The sequence below is a fragment of the Phragmites australis genome, chromosome 16 (assembly GCF_958298935.1).
Source record: "Phragmites australis chromosome 16, lpPhrAust1.1, whole genome shotgun sequence".
In the NCBI taxonomy this organism is placed as follows: Eukaryota; Viridiplantae; Streptophyta; class Magnoliopsida; order Poales; family Poaceae; genus Phragmites; species Phragmites australis.
The window spans coordinates 7,103,334-7,127,285 of NC_084936.1; the positions used below are offsets into that span (position 1 = coordinate 7,103,334).

The following is a 23,952-nucleotide window of genomic DNA, read 5'->3' on the forward strand; positions in this document are numbered from 1 at the left end:
TTGATTGTAAGGCATATTGCCAAGTACAATGTATGTACCCATCGTATAATAATAAGATTATTTATACTTTAGCTCTGCTGCCCATTCCTCCCTTTAACCTTGCTCGCATCAACGCTCTGGTTGCCTCCCATTTCCCGGCCCCCCCTCGCATGTTGTGGTCGTTAGCTGCCAGAGGGTGCAACTAGAGGTATGCTTAGGTGTCTTAGGTGTGACCAGGGCAGTAGGCCTCACATGAATGATTGAATATGTTTATACCTCGATGAGCCTTGACGCGACCGAGGCGGATGCCTTCGAGAGTTTGGGACCTCAACGCATGTGGCGAAGGGTTTGGACCTCGACGCTTGTGGTGGAGGGTTTAGACCTCGATGCATATGGTGGAGGGTTTGACCTCAACGCGACTGAGGCTAATGCCTTCGAGGCGTGGAGGGTCTTGGACCTCGACGCCTATGGTGGAGGGTTTAGACCTTGACGCATATGGTAGAGGGTTTGACCTTGATGTGACCGAGGTCGATGCCTTCGAGGTGCGAAGGGTTTTGTACCTCGACGCCTATGGTGGAGGGTTTTGACCTCGACGCCTATGGTGGAGGGTTTTGACCTCGACGCATATGGCAGAGAGTTTGACCTTGACACGACTAAGGCTGATGCCTTCGAGGTGTGGAGGTTTTTACCTCGACACGTGTGGTGGAGGGTTTGGACCTCGATGCATATGGAGGAGGGTTTGACCTCAACACAACCGAGGCCGACACCTTCAAGGTGCGGAGGTTTTGGACCTCGATGCCTGTGGCGGAGTGCTTGGACCTTAACGCATATGGTAGAGGGTTTGGACCTCGATGCATATGGCGGACGGTTTGACCTCGACGTGGTTGAGGCTGATGCCTTTGAGGTGCAGAGGGTTTTGCCCCTTGACACCTGTGATGGAGGGTTTGGACCTTGACGCATATGGCGGAGGGTTTGACCTCGATGCGACCGAGGCTTATGCCTTTGATGTGCGGTGGGTTTTGGACCTCGACGCCTATGGTGGAGGGTTTGGACCTCGACACATATGACGAAGGGTTTGGACCTCGACGCGACCAAGGCCGATGCCTTCGAGGTGCGGAGGTTTTGGACCTCGACACCTATGGTGGAGGGTTTGACCTCAACATGACTGAGGCTGATGCCTTCGAGATGCGAAAGGTTTTGGACCTCGATGCCTTTGGCAGAGTGTTTGGACCTCGACGCATATGGCAGAGGGTTTGGACCTCGACGCGATCGAGGCTGATGCCTTCGAGGTGCGGAGGGTTTTGGACCTTGTCGCATGTGGCGGAGGGTTTGTACCTCGACATGATTAGGGCATGTGGCCTTTTCAGTGGCAGAGGGTTTGTAGCTCGACGCAACCGAGGCTTACGGCTTGTGCGCCTTGAACCATGACAGTAGAGATCCTGTGTAGTAGTGAGATATTCTGCTATTTTTCCTGGCATAAGGATATGATGACGCAAAATAATTGCAGCACGACTGACACCAGTGAGATTTGCCCATCGTACTTGCCTCACGATGTGGTCGCTGTTATGTGGGCTGGCTTATCATGAGCCCCGCATGTCAGGGACCGCATCACGGGGTGAGGCTATGTTAGAGGAATCGCTTCCGCCTGACTCCTAGGGCCTTGTGCTTGCACGCGTCAAAAGCAATTTGAACAATAACTGTGACGGGACATGTGTGCAATAAACTAGGTCATGGTCGTAGGATGCAGGCACGTGTATGCGGGGTTGACTGAGGTATTGCCACACGCCCCAGAGTAGTAAATGAAAAAGCCACGGAACTCTCCCAATGTCTAGCCGAGCCGGTGGGCTTTATAACCAGAGGTTTACCTTGGTAGCCATCTAGTTTGAGTAAGAGAGTGATCCTCCTTCATTTGATCATGGCGTCTCCTTCCACTCCACGAGCGGTGATCCGATCGGGGCTGGGTCACCCTTGGCATCGGTGCAGACTCTGTCAGCAGTAGCGCCACCGCGGGAGGGCGCTCCCAAGGGCCCGTGGCCAGGATGTAATCTTGCTCGCCTCTTGGTGCTTCCGTCCTTGCAGAGGGGAGTGCCTCCCACCATTCCACCCCTCCAACCCGAGCGGTCTCTCCAGTCGAAATAATCGACATCTCTGACAATGAAGAGGAGGTTGATTGGGATCTCCTGGAGAAGGAAGCCGACTAGGAGGAGAAGGGGGAGGAGGGGGCCAAGGAAGAGTCCCCCAGTTTGCCTTCATCTTCTGATGGCAACGGTGGCTCAGGGACCGGCTACTACATCAGCCTCTAAGGCGAGACACGTCAGAAGCAGCTAGGTCACCCTTAGGGCCTCATAGTTTTTTTTTTTGAAAGCCAGGAACTCAGAGGGTTGACCTGCTTATGTAAGCATCCTCTAGATGCACAAACCACCATTGTGGTGATTTCTATGAATATTGTGACCATCTCCTTTTGATCATTTCTCTATGGAACACTTGTTTTCTATCGTGTGACGTACATATATCAGTTCCTTAGTGACATACCTTGATCGCTAATCTTAGCACGCCAACCTAGGCTTTTAGTATGCCAAGAAAAGGTCAAAATTAAATAGCGATGTTGAATTGGAGAGGGCAGCGATGGGGCGTACTTTGAGTCATGCCACGCACATTGCATGTCCTGGTTTTTTGGGTGGTGGGGGGTTCGAGCTTGAACGCGACCGAGGCCTGAGGCCTTCAAGGTCAAGGTAGCTAGGAAAGACTTGGGTAATAATGCGGCCAAGGGTTTAGCCCGGATACATTGCTACTTCCACATATCAGCTTCCTTCTTACATATATCAGGGGAGGTTTTCTACACACAGTATTTGCAGAGTGCCTCTGCATTCCAAGTGTGCTCGAGGGGGGGGGGCTTCTATTTTAGCCAAGCAATATGAACCAGGTCTGTTGGATTCAAGGATGAGGTAGGTGCCTTCCCATTAGTTCCACAGTTTGCCCAGAGCCAGCGTGTGCTAGAGGACCAAGTCTCCGGTGTGAAGGTTCGAGGTGCGACCTTGGGATTATACCATGCCTTGGTCTCAACGATGTAGCAGTCGAGGTTCTGGATAGCAGGAGCCTTGTTCCCTCGACGACATCGAGGGAGAGTTCCTTTTCTCCATTGGTCCCCAAGAGTTGTACCAGGAGGGAGCGTCCATTGATTTCTGTTGGAGTCATGGCCTCGTCACCAAACAAGAGGCGAAAGGGGGTGAAGCTCGTGGGACGCGTGACTGTGGTGTGGAGGGACCATAGGAACTTTGGTAGCTCCTCAACCCATAGGCCTTTAGCGAGGCCAACGAGGCATCAGTTAAGGCCCAAGAGGATGTTATCGTTTGTACGCTTAACGACCCTATTGGACTGCAGGTGGCGAACCGATGCGAAGCATAGTTTGATATCGAGTTCCGTACATAACTCCTAGAACGGGCCGGAGTCAAATTGTGTCCCGTTGTCGATAGCGAGTTGACGCGGAACGCTGAAGTGGCGTATGATGTTTTTTCATAAGAATTTTTTGGACTTTTTTTGATGTGATTGTCGTGAAGGGTTCAGCCTTGGTCGATTTCGAGAAGTATTCCAGGGCTACCACGACATATCGCAGGTTTCCCATGGCACTGGGGAATGGGTCGATCAAGTCCATTCCCCAACATGCTAGGGGCTAGACGGGAGCGATTAGCTACAAAGGAGTTCCTCTGCATCTGTCATGATAGTAGGCCAGTATAGCCCCTGGCAGAGTGCCTTACCGGCGATAGCTTGAGGTGCGAGGTGGCTGCCGCAGAGGCCTTCGTGGATTTGACGAAGGAGGTCGGCCCCCTGCTACCTGGCAACACAGAGGAGGAGAGGGTGTAGACTCCAGCCTTGTAGAGGGCTCCATCGATCAAGAGATATCCCCTAGCACGTTGCCTAGTGCGGCGAAGCTCGACGGGGTCGTTGGGCTCCTCTATTTCATTTAGGAAAGAGAGGAGTGTGACCCTCTAGTCTGGGGGTGTAATGAGGAGGACGGTGGCAGTAGCCTCGTCGGGGGTACCCACCGCTGAGTTATGGAGGACATTGAAGAAGGCCCCCTCTGGAAGGGCTCTGCTCCCAGCAGCAGTTTTTGCTAGGGAATTAGCCTCTTGGTTATCCGTGCGTAGTATGCTTCGCATTGAGATGTCACGGAAGGATACATCGGCTTTGCGTATGGCTTCGAGGTACATCACCATGTCCGGATGCCGATCCTAGAAGCTCTTGTCAACATGCACGACGACAATCTAAGAGTCTATCTTGATGGAGAGCATGGCGGCTCCTAAGGCCCATGTCTTCCAGAGGCCCAAGAGGACGGCTTCGTATTCGGCAATATTGTTAGTTGTCTTGAATTCCAAGCGAACAGCAAACGTAGCCCGCTGGTGGGTCGGGGAGATGAGGACTGCTCCGACCCCCGTGCCGGTCGACCCATACGCCTCGTTGGTGTATATCGTCCATATATCTTGGGGAGGGGTTGCTAGAGGCCCTGCGTTAGGGGGAGTCTATTCGGCGAAGAAGTCAGCCAGGATATGTGACTTGATGGCCGTCCGAGCCATAAACTTCAACGTGAAGGGTACTAATTCTACAGCCCACTTACATGTACGTCTCGTAACCTCGCAATTATGGAACATGTCACCGAACAGGGGAGATGGTTTCCCCCTCCCCTTGTAAAACAAGTACGAGGTTGGTATTGTGATGTCATGGGCGAGGAAGTAATGTAAGAGCTTGCATGAGGCATCAGGAGTGCATACGCCATCTTCTTGAGCTCGATGTCGCGTATTTTGGCCCCAGCTAGGGCCTCTGAAATATAGTAGACTGCCCTTTGCCCCAAGCGGCCCTCACTCTCCTCCTTCCGTACTTACAGCGGAGGCAGAGGCGGATAAGTATAAGAGGGGCCATTCATCAGGAAGGGGTATAACCAGTGTCTTGAGGTCGGAGAGGTGAGCCTTGAGGGCCTCGAAGGCGGCCTGGCACTCCACCATCCATCTGAAAGGTTCGAAGCCTCACAATGTTTTGAAGATTGGAAGGTTGTGCTCGGCGGACATGGCGAGAAAACAGCTGAGGGCTGCGAGGCAGCCGGCCAGGCACTAGACCCCCTTCGCATCAGTGAGGGGTGACATTTCCGTGATGGCATGGATTTTACTAGGGTTTGCCTTGATGCCTCTCCTGTAGACTAGGTACCCTAGCAGTCTGCTAGCTTTGGCGCCAAATACACACTTCTCTGGGTTGAGTCACATGACTGCAGCCCAGTGGATGTCAAATGTTTCTTGAAGGTCAGCAATGTGGTCAGCCTCGAGCTTTCTTTTCATGACGATGTCGCCCATGTAGGCCTCCATGTTGCGGACTAATTGTTGCTCCGGGATTTTGTGCACCAGGCGAGAGAAGGTGGCTCCGGCATTTCAGAGACCAAAAAGGCATCTGAACGTAGCAATACACCTCGTAAGGGGTAACGAAGCTAGTCTTGCCCTCGTACTCTGCAGTCATCCACACCTAGTGGTATCCGGAGTATGCATCTAGAAAGCTCAGCAACTCGTAGCCAGCAATGGAGTCCACAAGCTGGTTGATGCGAGGGAGTGGATACTCGTGGGCAGGCTTTGTTGAGTGTTGTGAAGTCGATGCACATGCGCTACTTCCTATTGGGCTTCTTGACTAGGACGGGGTTTGACAACACTTGGAGTGGATGACCTCGCGGATGACGTCGGCTTTTAGCAGTTTTCGAACTACCTCCTTAGCGGCCTCCGCCCATTTAGAGGATAGCTTACGGAGCCCCTGGAGCATAGGCTTGGCATGCGGGTCGACCCAGAGGGCGTGCTCGATAATGCAGCGGTCGACATCAGGAAGGTCCTGCGGAGACCATACGAAGACATCGATGTTGTCCAGTAAGATGGTTAGAAGCCAAGCTTCCTGCTCCGAAGCGAGGTCCGCCCCGATCTGAAAAGTTCGGTTGGGATAGCCCGAACCCTATAGAACTTGCCTGACGTCCCCCTCTAGCCACGGCTTCAGGGCACCTTGGTGCCCGAGGTATGTTCGGACGGCGGGGTCTTTGAGGGGTGTTTGATGAATATTTTTTTTATAAAAAACGAGATTGGAATAACGTGCAGGACAATATTTAGTCGACGCATGTTAATTCAAATCCGCTGACATAATTCACTGTGGCAGATCGATCCCATGGCGTACGAACCCCACATCCTCAAATGTTTCTAGAACGTCCTGAATAAATTGGATACGATTCCCTGAAGAGATCACTAATATTCAATGGTGTCTTAAGTCGAACTCGCAGTTGAAGATATGGCTTCTAGAAGGGTAAATAAAAAAGAAACGGAAAAAACAAGTCACTCAAGCTCACATCGTAACGTCGACAAGCAATACGTGATTATGCGATACTCAGGCTAATCCATGGTGCACTCTGAATTGAATACGTACACCACGAGACTGATATAAAGCCTGGTTGCTGTAACTGCTGGCCCACATGGCATTGTCCTTGCTCAAATCTGTAGGTATATATCAGGCAGTCGTATGCCTCTTGGCTGGATTGTTTTACAGTCTGGTTACTACAGATAAAGCCATGCACGTTGCTGGAGATAGAGCCCAGATCGGTTTAAACATGCAAACGCAGCCCCCAACCAACGCCATCTTCGTCAAGCCACCATCGCCAACGATGATGTCGTACATGAAAACCATGATTTATGGTGAGGAGGGGTCATTGAGATAAAAACAACAATACATGCATGCGCGGTGATGGGATCTACAAATCACCAGAGTCATGTAATTATTAAAAGGATGAGATCCCACTGCCATCCATGTCATACAATTCGGTATTTTTGCCGGTGTAAAGATACAATTTGGCCTCATGCATATGCGTGGGAGCGATATTTCCTATAAAGCAAGCATTATCTATGTGAGAGTATGAGATCCCACTGCCATCCATGTCATACAATCTGGTATTTTTGCCGATGTAAAGATACAGTTTGGTCTCGTCCATACGCGCTGGAGCGATATTTCCTACAAAGCAAGCATCATCTATGTGAGAGTGCTAGCCGCAAGGCTAAGGCATGCAGATTCAAAATATATACATCAACATCATGGCCGGGTGTCAAGGCGATCAAGTAGTCCTAAAACACCATCATCTATACAAGCGTCCGTGACCAAGAGGCCAGACAACACTATGGCTAAATGCCGATAAGGCTGCAGCCACCCTCATTGTTTCACACGTTTATGACCGACTAGACGAAATTATGGCCAAGTGCCGATGAGGCAAGGTCACTATACCAACACGTTCAAAATAGACAGGAACGGATACACCATTGCTGGGCACCAACGAGGCAAAAGCAACCATACATCCATGTCCGATGATGGAGGCATACATTAAAAATCATACCCTTCATCACGACACCCGCTCCATATACCAACATGATGATAGTATACGGTGACCGGGTTTTCGGCGAAACAAAAGACACTCGTACCACATTTGCAAACACTGATTATTGAATCTGCACCAACCACTATGCCTATGGCGAGAGATACGAATTCAAAGACGACGACCCTAGCGCAGCTTAATTGGAGGTTTTCTGCAGGCTTGCTCTACAAATGTAATTAACCGGACGCGCCTAACTAGGCTCTAGGAATCAGCGAACTACGCAATTTCTCCAGTCAGATAATCTCCATAAGCATCGACACAAAAGACAAGATAGGCAAACTGTTGTGGACTCATGTACTTTGTATATTCAAAAAGAATTAATGAAATACATGTTCCGCACATATGTGTGTTCCTTGTCTATATACTTTTTTTGTTTCCACAATCAAGGGGATCCTTGGCTATATTATGAACATGGCGGCTGCTGAGCGGGGTAGGGTGCCCGTACTCGATGTGCCTAGCTAGGTCTTGATCACCATGGACCGAGATCAGTCCCTGAGGACCAAGTATCTTCATGCAGAGGTAGTTGTAATGGGAAATTGCACCGAACTTTTTTAGAGTCCCCCGGCCTAGGATGACATAGTACGCATAGGGCACATTCACATCGTCAAATGTGATTCGAAGTTCTCCACCGAAGGTGATTTGAAGTTCTATCTAGCCCATGGCATCCAGGGGGCCCGTTAAACCCTTGAAGGGGCCTCCGGGCCGGAGTGAGCCAGTCTCACGGGATGTGGAGCTGGTCTAAGGCATGCACAAAGAGAAGATCGGTGGAGCTTCCTCCATCAACCAGTGCCCTCCAGACTTCGACGTCGGTAATGTTGACTGTGACGACAAGGGCATCGGTGTGGGGGAATTTTATCCCATCAACGTTGTCGAGGGTGAAAGCTAGTCATGGGAGCTTCGGCCCATTCGTGGTCTTGATAATGAACACGGGTTGCCCCGACATGGTTGACATCACGCATGTAGTCCCTCCTTTGCTGCTTCGAGGAGCCCCCAAAGGCTCCCCCTCCCGTTATGGGCAAGACTGCGTTTCTAATTCGGTCCCCTCCTTCGACGTGCTACACCATGAGTGGCAGAGGCGAAGGGGGCAAGGCCAGCTGAGGAGGGTTTGGCAAGGCTGGTGACCCACCTGGCGGCTCATTGCAGGCCTACAACCTCCAACCCACTCGTCTCCGGGCCTATCTCCTGCCGCGCGCACTGCCTGCCGCTCGAGGTATTCCCCTTGGAATGTTACGAGGGTTCGGCAGTCCTCCATGTTGTGGGATCACCGAGGCTCCCACGACTACATCCCCTAGCCCGGGGCGGGTGCGAAGCCCCTCGCATGCGGTCAATATTGTGGATGCCATATCATGGGCACTGTCGGGGCATGCACCCTTCGAAGCCCTCAACCTCCTTGGAGCCCTTTTTCGTTGGGGTAAATGGAGGATCCTGGGAGGACACTACTTGCGAAGTTGACATCGCACTGAGGGGTCCGAGATAGCCTCCATGGTATCGTGGTGGAGTCGTTCCTCCTCGACTCGAGCACATTCCTTGAACTTGCACATGAGGGCATTCACTGTGCGCATCGGGCGCCGGTGCAACTGATCGAAGAGTGTTATGGAGGCCAGGTCCTGGGTCACCACATCTATGACCGACGACTCCAATGTGACCTTCATCTGGGCCTTAGTCTGGGCGAACCTCTGGAAGTAATCCTAGAGGGTTTCGTCCAGTTGCTGCATGATAACGAGTAGGCTGCCTGAGGTCACCGGCTCGACAAAGGTCCCTTGAAAATTGTTGCAGAAGGCGTCCTGGACCTAGGACCAGGCGTAAATGGACATGACTCCAATGCCCAAAACCACCGGAGGGCTACTCCCTCTAAGGCGAGGGGGAAGCACTTGGCTATGGTGGTCTGCCCACCTCCGTTGGCCTCAATAGCGAGAGCATACGACCGAACAAACTCTTATGTGTCCAAATCACCCCTAGACTTAGGAAGTTTGGGGGTCCGAAACCCATCTGGGAAGGGCACGACCTGCAGGCCCTCCTATAGGGGTGAATCAAAGTCCAGGAGCAGAGCTTCGCGCTGACGGACCCAGGGCTCAGTCACGTGTGGAGTGTCTGGGGGTGGCGCTCGGGAGCGATAAGGGGCACAGGCGATGCCCTCGTAGGCCCTCGGAGCCCGGAGCTCTACGGTGTTGGCCATCATGGTGGTGACCTCAGCTACGACTGCGGTCTGATGCGCAGCCTAAAGGGCGACCTGCAGCTCTTCCAGTTGGGCCTAAAGGGCCACCACATGTGCCTGCTGGTAAGTGGTGGCAGCTTGTACAGCTGCGGCCTCAGCCGTAGCCCCTTGAGGTGCCGTGATATTATCTCCATGCTGTTGTTGCAGGACCTCTGAGACGGTAGGGTCCGTAGTGTTAACCACAGTAGGGACTGTGGCCACAAAGCGATGGCTGAGGCGCCCTCATTCCGCCCGAGCATGGACTCATCGTCGCCCCCGGTTGGGGTGTCAGCATCGGCGTAGTGCGCGTTTGGCTGTAGCTACCGTGTGGACTTTTGCACAGGTGTGGCCATGGAGCCAGCCACTCGAGCCGCCGCCTAGGTGGTCTTTTTCTTCTGTGCCATCCAACCTCTCCTAGTGCTTCTACGTTCCCCACAGACAACGCTAACGGTTGGTGAAAGAAACTTGTCTTCCATGAACAAGGTGTGGTGTGAATCAATCTCACTAGAGCGACTCAAGCTTGGAGAAGTAGTTGAGAGGAAAAGGATGCCTACGATAGTTCTCAGAAATTTTCGTCCATGGTATCGTGTGCCCATGGTCAGTATTTATATTGCCTTCCTATACTTATGGTTACAGACCTGCCCCTACCAGCGGTAGAGATACGAGCTACTACTTGTACAACCGGGTTACAGGACCAGTTCAATAATACATCGCCCAGGCCAGAGGCCAAAATATCGACATGATGACATCACCCAACCGTGGTAGTCAGTGTGGCGATGAGGGGCCACTGTGCTTGGTCGGCCGCCAAATACAATGCCAGTCTTGTCCGACATGTCAGGGCGGTTGCCACTTAACTGGCATTAAATGCTAATCACATCGTAGCAGATACCACGTGGTCGGTGGGCCTGGCCCTGATGGTCTTATTGGGGGCCCTCGTCCATCCCTAAGCCTTCGGAGGTCCATGGCGGCAAACTATTGTGCAAAGCTATCATCGTGGCCCTGCTCCGATTGTCGCTGCTCATCGTCGTGCCACCGATAAGAGCTATCACTACCTGATTCCTCGCTCTAACATCGTCCTCATGAGGCCACGAAGCCGGCCATGCAACTTTTTGCTGTCGCGACGCACCATGGAAGCCTGCCCACGGCGACCTCCACTGCTTCGGTTGTTCAGGCCACCGTCACCCTACCGTCTCGACACCGCTACATTCGATTCGTTAGCTCCACGAGCTCCGACATCATCCACTGATGGCGTAGTCATCAGCCCCTTCATCTGCGCTAGTCCCGAGCGAGTTGTCTTCATGAGCCCCTTGCTATTGCTTGATCTAGGCGCCGCCTACCGGCGAGCTCCCAGATTGCCTCCCTCAACTATTGCGACGAGCTTCAAGCTCGTGCCTCGCATGGAGGGTGTTCTTGATGCTGCAGTGGCCTTCGACGTCATCAAAATCATTTAACTCTTTGGCTTAGTTAGCAAGTTGAGTTGTCACTACGTAAGACGAAACCACCATCAAAATTAGTTAAGGAGGTAAATTAAACTGGTTTGAATATTTGGAGGAGGTGGAATATTTGGTTTTGCAGTTCGGATGGACAAATAGACTCGAGCAATAGTTGAGAGAGGCAATATGGACTTTTCCCTTTTAGAATTCTACCTTGTTTTCCCCTCAAAGATGTCCAAATCAAAGTTACTCGTCACCCATCAATAATTGATGCAATTTGGGAAAATAAAACTTAAACATAAAGATGGCATAAATCGCAAAAATTTTATATGCATAGTACATATCTTGAGATTTTTTTTTTTGACATTTCCTTTTGATGAGTTCAGTTGTGAAATACGTCAGGTTTAATGATTCCTTATTTCTGATCCTTGATTACTGTGATATGTGTCAGCACACAAAAGTTGAGTTTTGCCAGAAACTATCCACCGTAGTAAGAACACTTATAGATAATTTCCAACGCCATCAAAGGTCATAGGTGATGATTTCTCGTTTCAGCCTAACAAGCCAACTGGAGATTTTGTAAGTGATAGGACATCAACGTACACACCGAAACGAGAGGCAAGAAACCTATTTATTTTTCACCTAGTAGGTTATATTTTCACAAAACTGATAAATTACCCTCCTCGTAAGACTTTGAATTATGTATTGTTGGGATCCTCCTATTAAAAGAGACCCCTCCAAAAATATAGGTATGCTGCTTGATGTGGCGAGCACACGGTATTCTTTAGTAAAAGGCGAAAGAATAGTTCGCTTTGTGCTCACCACGCAGCTCCACGCTCCAACAAGGAACCATGTCCGTCATTATAGTGCTCTTAGTCGCTATGCAGTGTGCAAAGAGGGAGCAGTACGGGACTAACCACTGCTAAAAAGCCTATTCTCCCTCTCTGCTGCTGTGCAAACCAAATCAGGCCGCGCCAGGAGTAATCGCACAATCGCGAGAGCTCGTTCTTCTCTAACGGAGATCAGAGAATTTTCGGACGCTCAACAGTAACTGACGGAGGCAGTTCAGACTCAGTTTCAGATTGGATTTTGCGCTGTGGAATTGATGCAGCTTTTCGTGTGCTTGTCTTCTCCTTTTATTCACCAAAACATAGATCGTGCTTGACCACGTCGGAACGATTCTCGTGGCGTCCCACGAGGTCCGATCGTTTCGTAGCGGACATGCAGTGGCTCGCGCAATTCGTGACCAGAGCTCAAACGCGGTAACTGAAAACAGAATTGACCGACCTGACTAAAAAACTAACTGCAAACCTGACCAACTCGCTAACTGACTCGACTAAGTAAACGACTAAACCTACGACACAGTAGCTGATTACACAACAGCTAAGACTACTTGATTGGCTAATAACTTGCTCAGTGCACGCAGTTAACTGTGAGCGAGAAGATGGTGCTCCTGACTATTTTGGTTGGATTGCCAAACAGAGAAGAGAGCCGGCATAGGAATCACTTGTGTGGATGCTCTATGCTGAAGATGCATCATATCATACATGTATGTATGGCAAGTCCACTCGGTGGTCCATGCATGTATGGCAAGTCTTACCAAAAAGACGTGAAAGGCCAAACCCTCCTCTAAAAGCCATTGCTATTTGCTAAGTAGAGTAGAGTACAGTATAGCTTGTCCAAACTTGAGCAGAGCTACACGTACAGATACTGATTCATATATGGAAAGCACACACAGGACAGTAGGGAGTAGTTTTGTACGTAGCCCGTCGGGCTTATTCTTCTATTTAATACAATAGGCGCCGGGCAGTTCTCCTGCCGGTTTCCTTTAAATAAATGACTGTAGGGAGTAGTGTTTGTACTGTACTGGTACTGCGTATCCGACCAAAACATACCACTTAGGATATCTTTGCGCTTGTACCACGGAATTCCTTTCCTGGATATTACAGTCTTACTGAGCTGCCTCCATCAATTACGTCGAATTAATAGAGTTACTAGTAAATAATTTCAGCTTCAATACATTGACTATCCCTTATAGTTTGTGCTGATTTTTCCTTTAGAATCACTTGTAACTTGTCAGAGGAAGATCCCGAGGTGGCGCTGGACGAAAAACCCGTGGAGGGAGGACCGGCCGCCCGCCGGTCAGAGGAAGCGGCGGAGGAAAGCGGGATCGGCCACGAGGCAACGCCACCGCTTGCACGCGATGACGCAGCGGAAGAGCGACACCATGTCCGCAGGGGTGGATCTAGCCCAATACCAAGGGGGTGTTCGGCCTCTTGCTATTGGACCAAATTCATAGTTTATGGGCTAAAATGATGTATTTTTTTCTGGATTTTTTATTTTTTTTTTCTCTGTGCTTTCTGGGCTTGTGAGCTAAAATGATGTATTTTTTTTTTCTGAATTTTCCTCTACTTCCTCTGAGCTTCCTGGGCTGGGCCCGTGCTGCAGCCCCTCAGCACGGGCCCTGGATCCGCCCCTGCATGTCCGGCACCCGCGCGAGGATCCCAGCAACGACGTCCTCCGGGAGGGCCAGGGCACATTCCGCCTCCCCCACCGCATCCATTTCTGACGTCTCACCACAAGATTCCTGGTATCCCCCACTGCCAGGTCAAGCTGCAAATGACGTCAAGAATGCAGCAGAGTCACCATCAGCGGACGGCGTTGGAGGGGCTCAGGATGGCCGGCAGCGAAAATGCGGCGGAGACTGGGAGGGAAATGGGGTTTTGCGGCAGGGGAGGGTGCAAAATGAAGGAGGCGGCCCAATCTGTATTTTATGGGCCGGGCCGGATTTAAGAATTCTACCTTTTTCCCCTCAAAGATGTCCAAATCAAATTTACTCGTCACCCATCAGTAATTGATGCAATTTTGGAAGATAAAACTTAAACATAAAGATGACATAAATCACAGAAATACGAGTGATGCTATACTTCAGTCATATGAAAATAACATGTATTTATCAAACGACTTTCTTAGCTATATTTCTTCCTCCTCCAACCATCACTCTACCTCTCTCTCTTCCTCGTCATATCTTCCCCCACCCCACCCGCCTCTACCTCCACCCACAGCCTCGCCCGCGTCGTAGCTCGTGTGCTCGTCCCTGTCTACCACCCTCCTCCACCTGTCTCCACTAATGCTCTTGCTGTCGAATCCGCCCACTGCGCTAACCTGGCATCCTTGCCTCCTCGCTCTGGTATTGGCCCACCGGCCATCTTTCGCCGCTAGCAACGCCTCACCCCCACCGGTGTCCTTGCCTCCCCACCCCGGTATTAGCCTACCGGACATCCTCCGCCACCCGATATTGGCCCACCAGCCATCCTCCGCTAGCCGCCTCACCCCTTCCTCCCTCACCCGATATTGGCCCACCAGCCATCCTCCGCTAGCCACCTCACCCCTTCCTCCCTCGACCTCTTCTAAGCTTAGCAACAAAAGAAGCCCCCATTCCCCCATCGATAGCCGCGTATTTCAAGCATATAAAATTTAAGAGACATAAAAAATATTTATATTACATGTCTTAGATTTTGCAAGAATCCTATTTTTCACCTAGTGGGTTATTTTCCACAAAACTAACAAAGTATCATCCTCATAAGACTTTGAATTATGTATTGTTGGGATCCTCCTATTAAAAAAGACCCCTCCAAAAATATAAGTATGCTGCTTGATGTGGCGAGCACACGGTATTCTTTAGTAAAAGGCGAAAGAATAGTTCGCTTTGTGCTCACCACGCAGCTCCACTCCCCAACAAGGAACCATGTCCGTCATTATAGTGCTCTTAGTCGCTATGCAGTGTGCAAAGAGGGAGCAGTACGGGACTAACCACTGCTAAAAAGCCTATTCTCCCTCTCTGCTGCTGTGCAACCCAAATCAGGCCGCGCCAGGAGTTATTGGGCCTAAACATGCATGCCATCTGTATCCCTCTGAGTTCTTTTCTCGCCCATAATCAAACCTGCACCAGGTCATCAGTGTTGTTTGAAAACGAAAAAAGAGTAATTTTTCTTTTGCCTAAAGATGCCCATATCAAATTTATTCTAGCGGCCCTCAAAATTGATGCAGTTTGGCACCAAACGACTTCAACAAACTGATGCTTAGGGACTCTCCGACGGAAAATAACATAAATTACAGAAATTTTGTTATGCATAGTACATATTATGGGTTCTTTTTGTGACAATTCTTCCAGAGATGAACTCAGTTGTCAGATATGGCAAGTGAAACTACTTGTTTCTGATCCTTGAGACTGCGAGTGTATCATTACAATAACATGGAATTTTGCCGGAAAATACCGACTTTAGTTAGGAACTTACAGATCATTTCTAACATCATTTCTCGCTTAAGTGGAACATGCCAAATGGATTCAAGTGATCAGACCGAAAGCGCAAATAATCAAAGACAACTGGACAAGATGGAATCCTATATATATAACACCGGAACACAAGTTTGAAGGGTGATCTGTGACCTAGGGGTCCCTCTTGATGGAGGACGGCCATGACAACCTCCTCTGGTTGATGCCATCGACTCCATCGCTCTCAGGGTTGCTGTCATCCACCTGCTTCCAGGTATCGAGCATCGAGCCGTCTCTCCACTGAGGCTGCGGCGTCAAGTACTTCGAATTGTCGCTGGAGCCGCCTGGTGTCACTGACAAAGAGGAATGGCCGACACGCAGTTTCTGAAGAGTTGAAAAGGACTCCCTCATCGCAGACATGGCCTCAAAGAAGCGGGTGCAGGAAGCAAGTGCAGCAGGTATTGGTCGTAGTATTTCCTTCATGGAAATAAAATAGATATTGAGCTGATCACTAACGACAAAGAGAACACAACAAGAAATTTGAGTTATCATAAGGCTAATCTCGGAATGCACAACAAAGTGCAGTGTTATCCTGAAATGAATGCATGATAGATCATTTTTCATCTCTAAACCTGAGACTGATAGCATGAATATTTTATCCAAGTGGAAGGTATTTCAAAGGATGAATTTGCTATAACTAACTTAATTGATTAGAAGAGATATTTTTCAACTGACCCCCCAGACAGCAGGTGACTCTCTAAAGTTTTGGCTCCACTGGAAATCATCGACTGATGCTGTCAATGCCCCATAGTCACTTGCTGCTTTCAGAAGTAGCTCAGAGAATTGTTTCTGGGAGAAAACAGCAGTGAGCAAGAAAACCACATCTTATTAATGATATCTCTTAAGGTGCAAGCCAAAATTCTCATGGATGGCTTGTTTGCTATAAAAATCACAAGTTGAAAACATTAAAAAAATTACCTGGTACTCAGCTTCAACAGGGATGCAATCAAGGGAGTATGGTTGTTGCAGCCGAGCAATAATGCGATCCTGATAGAAAAGGGCTGGTATTTCAGATGTTTACTTGTTTAGATCTTGTACAATTTGGCTAATGTACATATAGGATATAGCAGTGCAGACGCAATGTAATTCACATATTTGATCTGAAAAACTGGTAATCTCAACTCTCCTGAGAGGAAGAAAACAAGAAAAAGTGCCAAATTCTGACTTCCATTACCTTATTCTGAATAACATCTTTCAAAATAGTAGTGATTCTGGCCAAAGATTCGCACTTCTTTTCCATCTCACTAACATGAGTCAAATGAGCAATGTTTTTATCATCCTGTGGAAATCGAAACTCCATCAATATGGTTAATGATGATACCATAGATCCAAAGGACAAGCTCAGAAAAAGAAGAGAATATGCTATGAATATGCCAGTACTAAGAAATGGCATACAGCAAGCTAGCAAATTTTATGAGTCTTAACATAAATTGTGCGCCATCACTTCTTTTCTTGTTCTGAATCCACATATTAATAGGGCACAAAGATAGTCTTGAGTTTCATACATCATCCAGTTAAAGTCAAAAGCATAAGTCTTAAGATCTTATGGGGAGGTGGGCATTTTTCTCATTCTTCAATAATCACGACTTAGTTCTAGTAAGTGTGAATACCTACCAAATCTATTGTGAGATATAAAATTAGTTTGACACATAAAAGTGAAAAGGACTCATTTAGAACGTGTTATATGCTTTGATCATAAAAACATGCTCATCCTAATAGTCAAAATTTAGATATATGGTATGAATAAATGTATCTTGCTCCAATTTAGTGCAAAGTCTCATCTCTGTCTATAATATTCTTTCATGAGCAGTCAAATGCAAAGTAAAACTTTACAAACAAACAAAAAATCATAATCTGGCAGACACAAGAGAATTAAAAGGGTGTTCAGTATGTCACAGCTGACTGATGAAAGAAGGAAGAAATGATGTAATGTGAAATCAATACCATGCTGTAACAGTAAATGAAAAATTTATGAATGTGTTGGCATGGTGTGGAATTGCTGTAATCACACAAAGCCCAATAACTGGATATCAATCTATCACCTTTCTGCCTTGTAGCTCCACTTGCAAGTTGGCAATGTTCCTCTGCACGACAGTCAGCTCCCTCAAAACCCTCACCAAATCATCACTCTTGTCCGTGCTACTCTGATCCTCCTGCAATGAGAAAGCCAAGGCAAGGAACACTGAAGACTTCCGAAACAAACCTTTTGAAAAATTACACAGTACCTAGTAAAACCCAAAAGGCCATTTGGTCACCACCTCACCGTTGCAATTAGAACAGTATTCACATAAAACACTAAATTTCATGGAACTAAGCGAAGACAACCAAAACTGATATAGCATGACATCGGCACAGCTATCTAAGCACACAATCTTCTATTGTATTCGCATTTTGTTCCAGCCTCGAGAGAGCAGGATTTCATAAGATCAAGAATCCTGTGGTAACGAAATCGTAGAGCATATCCCACAAGTGCTCCCCGGAAGATCACCCAAGCACTCGCTGACCCATATGCTAAACCCACCCAAACACTGGGAACCGCACTGTTCAGGCCTCAATTTCGTCACCAAAGCTACGCTCCAAACCTAAATTTCGCAATCCTGCCACGCTTACGTCGAGCCGGGAGCCACGGCTTCCGCCGAACCAAACCGTACAATTTACACTTTACAATCAACTGGGATTTGATAGGAAGATCGGATCTGGTGGAAGCGCGGGGCGAACGAAGGAAACCGGGTGGGCGGCAGGATCAGGCGGGGAAACAGATCGACGAGGCGCGGTGAGGGGGTCCGACCGACCTGCGGGGGAGGGGCGGGGAAGCCAAGGTCAGCGGCGATGGCGAGCGCCTCCGCCATGCCGCCCAGCCGCTTGCCAGGCTTCTGCTGCGCCGCCGCCATGGCCGGCGCCGAGGTCGAGGGGGACGGATGGGGAGGAGTGGTGGGAGTGGGAGGGGGAGGGTGAGTTGGGGCGAGTCTCGCTTTCGCCTCGACGGTCGAGTTGTCTTGCTCTCCAATTTTTGAACCTCCAAATGCAGCTACCTGCGCTGCTCTATGTATTCCTTTTTTTTCCTCCTATTTTTTTCTTTGAATTTTTCTTTTCTATGTATAAAGTGATAAAAGATAAATTACTAGATTGCTATAATCTATAAGTTAATTGCACAATCTACGTGTTTATTTCAGATAGTAGATTATGATCATAACCCACAATCTGTAAGTTAAAATAAATAAACTCTAAATTACACTGTGCAGGTAACACCACACTCACACATCTATAAGTATGTCACTATCCTATTAATAAATCGCTAAAAGCACTTACATTGTAAACCGATATTTAGATTCTTCCATACTAATGGTCGTGAGTTGACGTGCTTCTATACTTTGATCGAGAAATCTAGTCGCTTGTGTTGTCATAAATACAGAGTGATCGCACACAAGATCCAGTAGTCGGACCCAACAGAGACGGCCCTGCCAATGGCTGTCACGGTGCAGCCGGGGCTGCCGGTCCAGCGACCGACGACCATGGGGGTGTTGCCCGCGAGGAGGGCCGCCAAGACCGCAGCGATGAAGGCGTAAAGCACGGCGTCCGCGCCCTACTGTCTCGGCCTTGGCCTCCATGGAACGCGACCGCGGCAGACTCTTCGCTGCTAGCAGCTCTGCTTCGTTGACCTCCGCTGTATCCTCGGACTCCAGCAGCCCTATGCGCGCTCTGCAGCTGCCGCCGTCAACTCTCGAAGCAGCGACCCACGCGGCGGACACCTCATTGTTGCTGCTTTGGACTCCATGTCGCATGGAAGCCGCTTGGCCACCCATGGGCACGGCGTCACGGGACTCCGACGCCGGCTTCCTCTCCGACTCCGGCTGCGACACGGGCGGCGGGGAGTGCGTGGGCGGGGCATGTGTGCGGCAGGAGGTGGTGGCGACAGGAGCTGGAACTGCGTGTCCTCCTCCCGCCACCGCACGTCGCCCTCTCCCTCCTCCTCGATGATGGCACCTCACCGGAGTGCCCCTTCCTGATGGGCACCTAGACATGGACGCGCCATTGCCACCCTCGCCAAATGGTGAGATCTCCCATGTGTGTTGAATGCAATCTCTGTGGGAAGCTGAGGAAGGAAGAGGACTCTATGCCTGATGAGGGCACTTCTGGCATGGTCCATTAGGATGAACCAAGAGTACCGATCTGCTTCTGCTTCTTTTAGCGGGTAAGACTTTGCTACTTTCCTTGTTCTGCTGCTTTATTTGCCTGTTGATGTTTGTACTGTTTAATGTTTACGGGATTTGCTATATTCACATCCCAAGTTATACTTCTGAAGTAAGCATAAAAATAACGGTGCTCTATCATTTGATTTGATATCTTATACAGTTCAAGATAATGATGTTCAGTCTGCGCATTTGCCGAAATATACGTGATCGTATTTACCGAAATAGACGATATATCGTCGTATTTACAATTTTAGCATTTGTATTCGGCACTTCATTTACCGAAAATTAATTTTCGGTACACCGTACTCTGAAAATATCATATTCGACACACGGTATACCGAATATATCGCTGTAGCACCGTATTCGACACAATGTGTCAAAAATGGCTACAGCGCGCATGAACAGTAACTTTAGCGCATTTGAATTTCGCTTTTCCTCTTCTTCAAAATGGTGATCTTCTGTTACTCCAAAAATTTTAAAACTTCTTTTACGTGTTCCATAATCCATGTGCAACCCATTTTAATTGGATTCACCGAAAAATACTTTGTATATTTTAAACTAAAATTCTCAAAAAGGCTAATTTTATAACTTGTAACAATTGTTAGTGTCTCAAATAAATTCTAAAAATCTAGGAAAATTCATTAATATTCTTCTTATATGATGGAATAATTTTTAAAATTATTCCGAGCCCTAGGTTATATGATAAAAAAAATGAGTTCCTTTATAATACTTTATTTATATGCATTTTTGTCATTTGTTATATAAATGGAGCATTACAAAGGAACTCATGTTTTCATTATATAACCTAGGGTTGAGAATAATTTTAGAAATTAGTCCATCACATAATAAAAATATTAGTGAATTTTTCTAGATTTTTAACAATTTATTTGAGACACTAACAATTGTTACAATTTATAAAAGTAGTTTTTTAAAATTTTAGTTTAAAATATAAAAAGGATTTTTCGGTGAATCCAATTAAAAGTAGCCTTTTTCGAGAATTTTAGTTTCATCGGCAGTGTCAAATATTTGCGGTTGAGAGCTTTGAGCACCTTCCTCCTGCAGCCGCCGCAGCAGTTGGCAGTCGTCACCTTCAGCTCAACTCTCTGCACGCCAGCGCAAAGCTGCAACCACAAGCAAATTGATCAGGAAATGCAGAGTCAGATAGATTTTGCTCTGTAGCACGAGGCCTTCTTCTTCCTTGTCCGATGGATCACAGAGACCAGAGTCAGCCTCGCATATGGATGACTGTTCTCCTTGTGAGACTTGCTATGTGAGACTGTTCTCCTTGTCTTGTTATCCTCTGTGGAAATGCTCTCGGACGGGCATCCGAGGACGCGTTCCCATCGGATGCTTCACTTGCCCTGCATTGAGGTGTATCCGGAGCCAACTCCATCGCCATGGGACTGCATTGAGGTGTCCTGCGGTCGCCTAGGGACCCTTGCCCGGCCAGTTCTGGGCTCACGGTGGTGAGGCGTCGAGCAAACTGGCTCCTCCTTTCCTCCCTCCTGCCTCTCTCCCCTTCTCCACCAAAGAGGGACATCTTCGCTGCAAGTGGCACACGCAATGAGCGGATCCGGCCTCTCTCTCTCTCTCTCTCTCTCTCTCTCTCTCTCTCTCTCTCTCTCTCTCTCTCTCTCTCTCTCATGGGGAGCTGCTCTAGCAGATCCGGCTGATGAGCACACGACGACCACGCGGGGTGTCTTCGTGCTTTGCTCCGGTGAGCTTCGGCCTGGGCACACACCGGCGAGCTCCAGTATGAGTCTACGTGACCTCTATTTGTGCAGCTCAATGGTTACAAGATGAGGGCATCAGGAGAGAAGAAAAGCAAGCTTTCTGTAGGAAAAAAATGTGACATGTTGCATTAGGTGATTCAATTTGTTGCAGTAGATGATTTAGGATGTTGCATGCTTTTAGTTTTACTGTTCACTACCGGAAACCGCTAGTTTGCCGAGTGTTTGTATATTTGCCGAGTGCATTTTCTCGCGCACTCGGCAAACCATCCAATACGCCGAGTGCCGAACGAAAACACTCGGCAAACAAGTAGACACTCGGCAAACCCAGTGAAAAGCACTCGACAAAAAAAAAACACTCGGTAAACTCGAGAAAACACACTCGGCAAAGTCGGGCACTCGGCAAACACCGCGCCATATGTCCCTTCGGACGGAATCTGACGGCGCGTCCCTCCTTTACCGAGTGTCGTCTAACGGACACTCGGCAAAAATTTCTTATTTCATTATTTTAGAACACGAAAATGTTTTAATTTGTTTTTCTCTTTTATTTTCTTTATTTTCTTTTGTTCTCTTTTCTTTTCTTTCCCCCTCTCTTTCCATGTTAAAATTTGGTATTTTTCTGAGTCCGTTTGCTATTTTTAATTCATTAAGTGTATTTCTAGGCTTTTAATGGATATAAGTCAAATTTGTACTGCAAGTGCATGAAATAATGGAAAAAAAATGGGTAGAAAAATCATATTCATGTTTTTGAGTCTATTTTTAGGTCTTACCCAAGAAATGAAAAGAAATTTGAAACATCTGGGTGGCAACACTTGACCACCAACATGTAGCTTATTGGTTTTTTAATTCTAAAAAAAGCAAACGAAGTCTGAAAAACATGAGACTTACCATGGTGTCATGATATGATACGTAGAGGCTATGGTAAAAATTTGAGAAGGTTTTGCAAAAGTTGTCACGTACGATGCTTAGAAACCGAAGCATCTCCGATGAAGGATCGTGGTTTCGAGAGGGAATGGATCAGGTTTGAAGCCGAAGTGACGGTTGAATCGTCGTTTGACCTTAAAACTTTTTCTAAACTCATCATACAACATAGCATATTCCATGTTAAAATTTGGTATTTTTCTGGTTCCGTTTCCTATTTTTAATTCATTAAGTGCATTTCTAGGCTTTTAATGGATATAAGTCAAATTTGTACTGCAAGTGCATGAAATAATGGAAAACAATAGGTAGAAAAATCATATTCATATTGTTGAGTCTATTTTTAGGCCTTACCCAAGAAATGAAAAGAAATTTGAAATATCTGGGTGGCAACACTCGACCACCAACATGTAGCTTATTGGTTTTTTAATTCTAAAAAAAGCAAACGAAGTCTGAAAAACATGAGACTTGCCATGTGTCATGATATAATACGTAGAGGCTGTGGTAAAAATTTGAGAAGGTTTCGCAAAAGTTGTCACGTATGATGCTTAGAAACCGAAGCATCTCTGAGGAAAAATCGTGATTTCGAGAGGGAACGGATCAAGTTTGAAGCCGAAGTGACGGTTGAATCGTCGTTTGACTTTGAAACTTTTTTTAAACTCAACATACAATATAGCATATTCGATGTTAAAATTTGGCATTTTTCTAGGTTCGTTTGCTATTTTTAATTTATTAAGTGCATTTCTAGGCTTTTAATGGATATAAGTCAAATTTGTACTGCAAGTGCATGAAATAATAGGAAAAAATGGGTAAAACAAATCTTATTCATGTTGTTGAGTCTATTTTTAGGTCTTACCCAAGAAATGAAAAGAAATTTGAAACATCTGGGTGGGTTTTTAATTTTAAAAAAATCAGTTGTTTGCCGAGTGTCCTCTATTTGACACTCGGCAAACATGGTGTTTTCAGCGGCGCGCGCGGTGAAACACTCTCGCGCTAAACTTTTCCCTCGCACAGGCAAAACACATCCCCACTCCAAAATTCCCCACGCATCCCGCGCCCGACCGCCCCTCCCCAATCCCTAGTCCCCCGCCGCCAAACCGGAGCCCGTTGCCGCCAATCCGGAGCCCGCCGCTGTCGCGTCTCCTCCTCCGCACGACCATGCTCCACCACGGCGCCGGCCCGTCCCACACTCGAGGCCTGCCGCCCGGCTCCGCCGTCCCTGCCGCCCGCTGTAGCCGCACTGGCCGCCGCCGGCAGGCCGCCCCTCTGCACCTCCGCCACCGCCGGACCCTTCTACCTCCGCTGGGCTGCACCACATCCTCGACGCTGGCGCCGTCGCTCTTGCCCACTGGAGCTCACGGCCCCTACACAGTCGGCCGCCGCCCCTCACGTGCCAAGCTCGGGCGGGCAGCGGCGGGCGCGGCCGTGCGGGCTACGGCTGCGGCGCGTGCCGTGCTTGGTCGAGCGGAGGGCCGGAGCTGTGCCTGGTCGCGTCAGCGGAAGACGCCAGCCATCGGCAAGCCGCAGCCTCTCAGCACGCCAGCAGCTCGGCGCCTCGGCCAGCACGTCGGCGGAAGACACTCGGGCGACCAGCAGGCAGTAGCACGCCAGCTGCAGACCTCTCAGGTGGTGTCCTCCTCCGGGGTGGGCGCACTCGGCCGCGCCTTCTGGCGCACCACCCTTGGCTACTTCGTCTGCTACGATCCGCTGGCGGCCACCGCGGATTTGGTCCCCGCG

General features: G+C 48.5%; 1 protein-coding gene and 2 non-coding genes across 3 annotated transcripts; all 3 read right to left on the bottom strand.

The window, feature by feature from the left end:
* Positions 1–11,751: 11,751 nt before the first annotated feature.
* Positions 11,752–11,869, bottom strand: LOC133896540 (U5 spliceosomal RNA). Its single transcript, XR_009905793.1, has one exon. It is a non-coding gene; the product is annotated as a U5 spliceosomal RNA (small nuclear RNA).
* A 2,779-nt stretch (positions 11,870–14,648) lies between these two features.
* On the bottom strand, positions 14,649–14,766 carry LOC133896539 (U5 spliceosomal RNA). The gene has a single exon (XR_009905792.1). It is a non-coding gene; the product is annotated as a U5 spliceosomal RNA (small nuclear RNA).
* Positions 14,767–15,232: 466 nt separating this feature from the next.
* LOC133896180 (AUGMIN subunit 2-like) lies at positions 15,233–18,390 on the bottom strand. Its single transcript, XM_062336729.1, has 6 exons — positions 18,167–18,390; positions 17,417–17,527; positions 16,549–16,653; positions 16,293–16,361; positions 16,050–16,163; positions 15,233–15,791 (listed from the first exon to the last, which is right to left on the bottom strand). The coding sequence occupies exons 1-6, from the start codon at positions 18,263–18,265 to the stop codon at positions 15,489–15,491; spliced, it is 801 nt and encodes a 266-aa protein (XP_062192713.1). The 5' UTR covers positions 18,266–18,390; the 3' UTR covers positions 15,233–15,488.
* Between the last annotated feature and the right edge of the window lie 5,562 nt (positions 18,391–23,952).